At 43.0% G+C, this 6,410-nt stretch overlaps 1 protein-coding gene across 1 annotated transcript; it reads right to left on the reverse strand.

Annotated features, from left to right (window-relative positions):
* Positions 1-239: 239 nt before the first annotated feature.
* LOC115170911 (dynein light chain 4, axonemal) lies at positions 240-3,384 on the reverse strand. Its single transcript, XM_029727283.1, has 4 exons — positions 3,256-3,384; positions 2,572-2,655; positions 2,374-2,457; positions 240-1,708 (listed from the first exon to the last, which is right to left on the reverse strand). The coding sequence occupies exons 2-4, from the start codon at positions 2,641-2,643 to the stop codon at positions 1,544-1,546; spliced, it is 321 nt and encodes a 106-aa protein (XP_029583143.1). The 5' UTR covers positions 2,644-2,655; positions 3,256-3,384; the 3' UTR covers positions 240-1,543.
* Positions 3,385-6,410: the final 3,026 nt, after the last annotated feature.

Consider the following 6,410-nt stretch of genomic DNA (forward strand, 5'->3'; position numbering starts at 1 on the left):
TGTATTCAATAGCGCATAGCATAACCAAACGTTTTGCAATGGAAAAACAAAACAAGTGTTTCTTACTGGACATATTCAGGTAGGTCCCTCCCCAGTTCGTCCCACTTGCTTCATAGTGAATAGACACTAGAGACATACTGTATATATAAATCCCCGGTCAACATACTGTCATTCACTTTCAACAAACAACACCCAAAAATCGGAAGATTTGAAAAAATTCATTTAAAAAAAAAAATCACTTTCAGGAATCATTTCATGTGCAATGAATTTATGCAAACACACAGTGTTGAAGTGAAAACAACAATACAACGCATCAGTGTTATGGTACCTGGTGACATCCACAGTTGACAACATAAAGTTTTCTATCTGGCAATGAGACTGCATGCCTAGTTGATATTCATTGAAATGCAATGCCTAGGCCTAGGGAGTCAGAATAGCTCATGTAATATCATCAGTTGTGATACAGAATTCAGAACAACAACACTTATCCATGACATTCTTATAACAGTGGTGTGACAGAAAATAACTATTTCAACAATAAGCTCTTTCATAAAAAGCCCGTGACGATCATATACAAAATCAGATTCCATCTTCACATTCAAATTCAAGTATTAACTGTACATTGAGAGGATACAAAAAGTCCCTGTGTTATCTTATCAGTTATAGGAGGAGTAGAGACACTGACATGGGTGGCTTATGGGACTCATGTCTGAAAGGTGAAGACTAAAGCTATACTACTAAAGACGGAGATAAAAAAAAAATATCTAGAGAGGATTGGAGAACAGAGATTGTGTGAATTGAGAGCAACAAGAATCTAGAGAGAGGATTAGAGAAACAGAGATAGTTGTGAATTGAGAGCAATAAGAGAGACCGAGAGAGAGTGTGTGCTTGTGTAAGGATGTTTTTCAGCAGATGGCATGGCCGCCCACCGAGACGACAGTGTGCCAACGTACAGGCGGTGTGGAGGAAAGACATGGAGCTGGATGCATTTTTTTTTCTTTCAAAGGTGAGCATGAGGAGATGATGAGAACACACACGCCACCGCGAGTTAAAGAAGTAGAGCAGAAAGTAATAGGGAAAGAGAGTGCGAGTGTTTCAGCCCCACTGAATTCCATCAGTAGGATAGTAGGAGAGACACCAGACTCCTTCATGCAGTGAACTCACTGTTCTGTAGAAACTATCACATCTGTATACAGATAAGACTTGGTCATTTTCATACTGTATGTGCACACACAAGGCAAGAGTGTGACATGCTGATATTGAATACAATATATCAAGAAATGACTTAGCCTAATCAATCAACGACGTAAGGGACATCGCACACGCTCGCAAACACATGTACACACACACACACACACACACACACCCTCCCTTCCCACCACACATACACGATCAGTAAATGACAAAGAAAAAGACTGCATAGCTCAGAGATGGGTGAATCATCCAGGATGTGTATATAAATATATAAATACACTCGTTAGGTAGAGACAGACTGGATGGGAGGGGTGTGTGTGTAGCCTGTGTGTGGGCGCCTGTGTGTGTGCTATGCGCACTTCCACACACACACGGCCAGGCTGCCTCCAAAGAACATGTAGAGCAGGTTCTTGACCTCATGTGTCACCTCGAAGCCAAAGCCCTCCCCGATCACCACGTGCCACGAGCTGCCAAACTTTTTATCCATCGACTCCTTGATCATCTTCGCCGCATTCTGAAATGAAGAGAGCGTGAGAGAGGTTAGAGAACATACAGAAACCAAATCTGAAGCTGTAAATGTACATTGGCATGCAAATCTACTATTTGTCATCAAATTCATGATGTTAGCGAAAATTCAGAGTTAAACGCACAGATGTTTAAAGTTATGGGATCCAATAATAACTGGACCGTCTGGTCCGATTCCAAACCAAATCCCTGGCTCCTATCCCTAAGCCCTTGTCAACACCCCCTTGTGAATTTGAGAGTAAAGGAAAGGAGTTAGCAATATGGCTGAAACTCCATTCAGCCCACTGGGGGTCGAAAATGTATCCATAACAAGCACCTGAGGATAGGAACGAGGGATCCATTTGGAATCGGGCCTATGAGGGAGGAGAGGAAGTGATGGAGGGGGTAAAATACAGAGGGGAGGAGGAGAGAGACAGAAGGAGAGAGAGATGGAGAAAGAGAGAGACAACCAGTGTTCTAGTCCAGATGGACACACAGGGTTGCTGGCATGAGTGGTGAGGCAGGCTGACACAATGCCTGACTGGCTGAGTGGGTGGATTACATACAGGCCTGGTTTTAAAAAGTGACTGGGTCGGATGAGTGGGTGGATTAAATAAATAGTAAGTGTGCTGTAATAATCAAGCTGCACAGTGTACAGACAGACATGGTCCTGACCTCATTGTTGGTGGCAAACTTCTCACAGGCTGTGACACACAATTCCATCGTTTCCACTCTCATCTCCTCTGGCATGTCTGTGTGCTGTGAATTAATCAGAACAATACATTACAACACTCATCATTTACTCCACGAAACCCAGTCACAACGCCTGTACTTGTGAACCACATATGTGTCACAGCAGCAAGACTGTCTCACCCTGATGAGTGGGAAGCTGTGGAGCCTCTTGTAATCAGCCTCCTCCTTCTTGCTCTCTGTTGTCTCTGCCATTCCCCTCTCCTTCTACAGAGAAAACACACCCACATTTGAATGGAAGCATAGCCTTTGGGCCACAATGTTTGTCAAGTACTAGCTATGAGAAAAGGCTGAACTGAAGAGACCCTCCTAGTCCTGCTCACTTCGTGCTCGTTTACTTCTTCTACCCATGACAACACAAGCAAGGAATGTAGTGGCTGCAGGGTAGGTCACTATGGCCAGGAAAGTGACATGCATGACATTGTCAAGCATATGTTGGCAATTATCAAAAATGGGTGAAAGGTATCCACAGGGTTGACTAGCTAACGTTAGCTAGCTAGCTAGTAACGTTAGTCTTTAGACGTGTAACGTTAGCTATGAAAGCCAACTTTAACAGGTAGCTACCTAACTAGACATCTCACTAAAGTATCTGCCTAACTAGCTAACTGTAACGCTAGCTAATTATCTTGTGTAGGTTGTTGTCTTGCCTTCTCACTAACGTTCTCTTAGTTGCAATGCAATGCTGCAAGTTCATGAAAGAGTTGCAACCATTGCACGCCGTTATGAGCCATTCTTCTTTGAGATGTACTTGATTATGGATAGCAAGTTAACTAAATAGCTAGCTAGATAACCTAGCTAGCTACTTACCTCTGGCTAGTTTATCAGGAGAAGCTTGGTCCATTTATTGTTGACATGGAAACATGTCGGCCATAGCAACCGCTTCTTTCGTCCCGCTCTCCTTCTTCTCCTTGTGCGTTTCCGGCAGACTAGACTCTGTGTTGCGTATTGCTACCATTCTCAGGTCGGAGTGCGAATTACATATTCTAATATGAAATCGCCTCACACCCGTAGCAGGCCGGTGGAATAAAGAAACGACAGCAGCTTCCTTGCTATTTCGCTCTACCTCTCATTTGAGCCCAAAATCGTTACAAGCGAAAATGTGTTTATAACTCAGCCAACTAACAGGAAAAAAGTGATCCTATCCTCAGCATACCGCCTGCAACAGGACATGCTTCACAGTCTCTACCTCCCCACAACTCACACTTCACATCTGGGGGTTTACCCACAAACAATGACCCAACCTTAGCCTTGTCAACAGAACCCCATCCCTCCTTTCACCCCCCAGGTATACCTATGACCCTCCTCACAGAACCAGCTGCTCTCTCTCCCACTCACGTTGCCACCCCTGGGTCAACCACTCCACTATGATGCTCCTACATTCCATCCCCCCCTAACAGGACCACCACATCTACCTCCTCCTTCTTCAGAGCTGCCTTCGCTACCTTACTTGCAGCAAGGCTCAGTGTAACATGGCAGTGTTGCCATTGTTTATAAAAGTTTTTCTTTGTAATGTCGAAATAGACATGTCTTCAACACCCATATCACACACTCGCAAAGTGTAAATATATGTGCTTATGTTGTACTAGCAATTGGTGAGAGAGAGCCTCAAATATCACATTCAATTGTACATATTCACTGTATACATGAATCGCAGCAAAGTTGGTTCCTGTTTCAATCACATCTTTGGTCATGTTCTCGTGGGTCAAACAAAAACACCCTAATGATTGGTTGACAATAGAGCTTCGCACAATGCATGCGATGGCTGCAGGATGAAGTTGGTGAAGAGCAACTGAAGACATTTGCAGTCGACTGCAGTCATAACTTCATGACCTTTGGTCACATGCTTTTTGTTAAGTTCATGCAGTTGTTGCGTAAGTCTCACAATTTCTATCCCCATAATGCAAGGCTTGACAAAAGTGATCTGCTCGAACGCACTCACTCTTTTCACAACACTTCGATACCGCTACAACTAAAAGTGATTTTCGTACCAGGTTAGGAGAACATTTTCGCTGAACCCTAACTCTTTTCCTAACCTTAACCAAATGATCCTACTCTGTTAAATACATTCTCCTAACCTGCTATGAAAAAGTCCCTTCCGGTCGTAGCTGTATCGAAATGGCGTGGAAAGAGTGGCCGTGTTTGAGCAGACCATATTTGTCAAGTCGGTTACCATCGTTGCATTATGGGGTTATAATAGTTGTCGGCTGCATGAACTTTACAAAAATCACTTGATCAACAGCAACCTCATCCTGCAGCCATCACCTGCATTGTGGGAGGCTCTATTGTTAACCAATCATTAGGGTGTTTTTGTTTGACCCACTCGAACGTGACCGAAGATGTGACTGAAACAGAAACCAGCTTTGCCACAATTCATGTATACAGTGGATTATGTACAAATTAATGTGATATTTGAGTCTCTCTCTGTCACCAATTGATTGTACAATGTACACACATACAGTTGAAGTCGGAAGTTTTACATACACCTTCGCCAAACACATTTAAACTCCGTTTTTCACAATTCCTGACATTTAATCCTAGTAAAAATTCCCTGTTTTAGGTCAGTTAGGATCACCACTTTATTTAAAGAATGTGAAATGTCAGAATAATAGTAGAGAGAATTATTTATTTCAGCTTTTTTTTTCTTTCATCACATTCCCAGTGGGTCAGAAGTTTACATACACTCAATTAGTATTTGGTAGAATTGCCTTTAAATTGTTTAACTTGGGTCAAATGTTTTGGGTAGCCTTCCACAATAAGTTGGGTGAATTTTGGCCCATTCCTCCTGACAGAGCTGGTGTAACTGAGTCAGGTTTGTAGACCTCCTTGCTCACACACTCTTTTTCAGTTCTGCCCACAAATTGTCTATAGGATTGAGGTCAGGGCTTTGTGATGGCCACTCCAATACCTTGACTTTGTTGTCCTTAAGCCATTTTGCCACAACTTTGGAAGTATGCTTGGGGTCATTGTCCAGCTGGAAGACCCATTTGCGACCAAGCTTTAACTTCCTGACTGATGTCTTGAGATGTGCTTCAATATATCCACATAATTTTCCTCCCTCATGATGCCATCTATTTTGTGAAGTGCACCTGTCCCTCCTGCAGCAAAGCCCACAACATGATGCTGCAACCCCCGTGCTTCACGGTTGGGATGGTGTTCTTCGGCTTGCAAGCCTGCCCCTTTTTCCTCCAAACATAACGATGGCCAAACAGTTCTATTTTTGTTTCATCAGACCAGAGGACATTTCTCCAAAAAGTATGATCTTTGTCCCCATGTGCAGTTGAAAACCGTAGTCTGGCTTTTTTATGGCGGTTTTGGAGCAGTGGCTTCTTCCTCGCTGAGCGGCCTTTCAGGTTATGCCGATATAGGATTCGTTTTATTGTGGATATAGATACTTTTGTACCCGTTTCCTCCAGCATCTTCACAAGGTCCTTTGCTGTTGTTCTGGGATTGATTTGCACTTTTCGCACCAAAGTACGTTTATCTCTAGGAGACAGAACGCGTCTCCTTCCTGAGCTGTATGATGGCTGCGTGGTCCCATGGTGTTTATACTTGCGTCCTATTGTTTGTACAGATGAACGTGGTATCTTCAGGCATTTGGAAATTGCTCCCAAGTATGAACCAGACTTGTGGAGGTCTACAATTTCTTCTGAGGTCTTGGCTGATTTCTTTTGATTTTCCCATGATGTCAAGCAAAGAGGCACAGAGTTTGAAGGTAGGCCTTGAAATACATCCACAGGTACACCTCCAATTGACTCAAATGATGTCAATCAGCCTATCAGAAGCTTCTAAAGCCATCATTTTCTGGAATTTTCCAAGCTGCTTAAAGGCACAGTCAACTTAGTGTATGTAAACAATTGTTGAAAAATTACTTGTGTCATGCACAAAGTAGATGTCCTAACCGACTTAACAAAACAGTAGTTTGTTAACAAGAAATTTTGGAGTGGTTGAAAAGCGAGTTTTAA

Source organism: Salmo trutta, chromosome 32 (assembly GCF_901001165.1).
Source record: "Salmo trutta chromosome 32, fSalTru1.1, whole genome shotgun sequence".
In the NCBI taxonomy this organism is placed as follows: Eukaryota; Metazoa; Chordata; class Actinopteri; order Salmoniformes; family Salmonidae; genus Salmo; species Salmo trutta.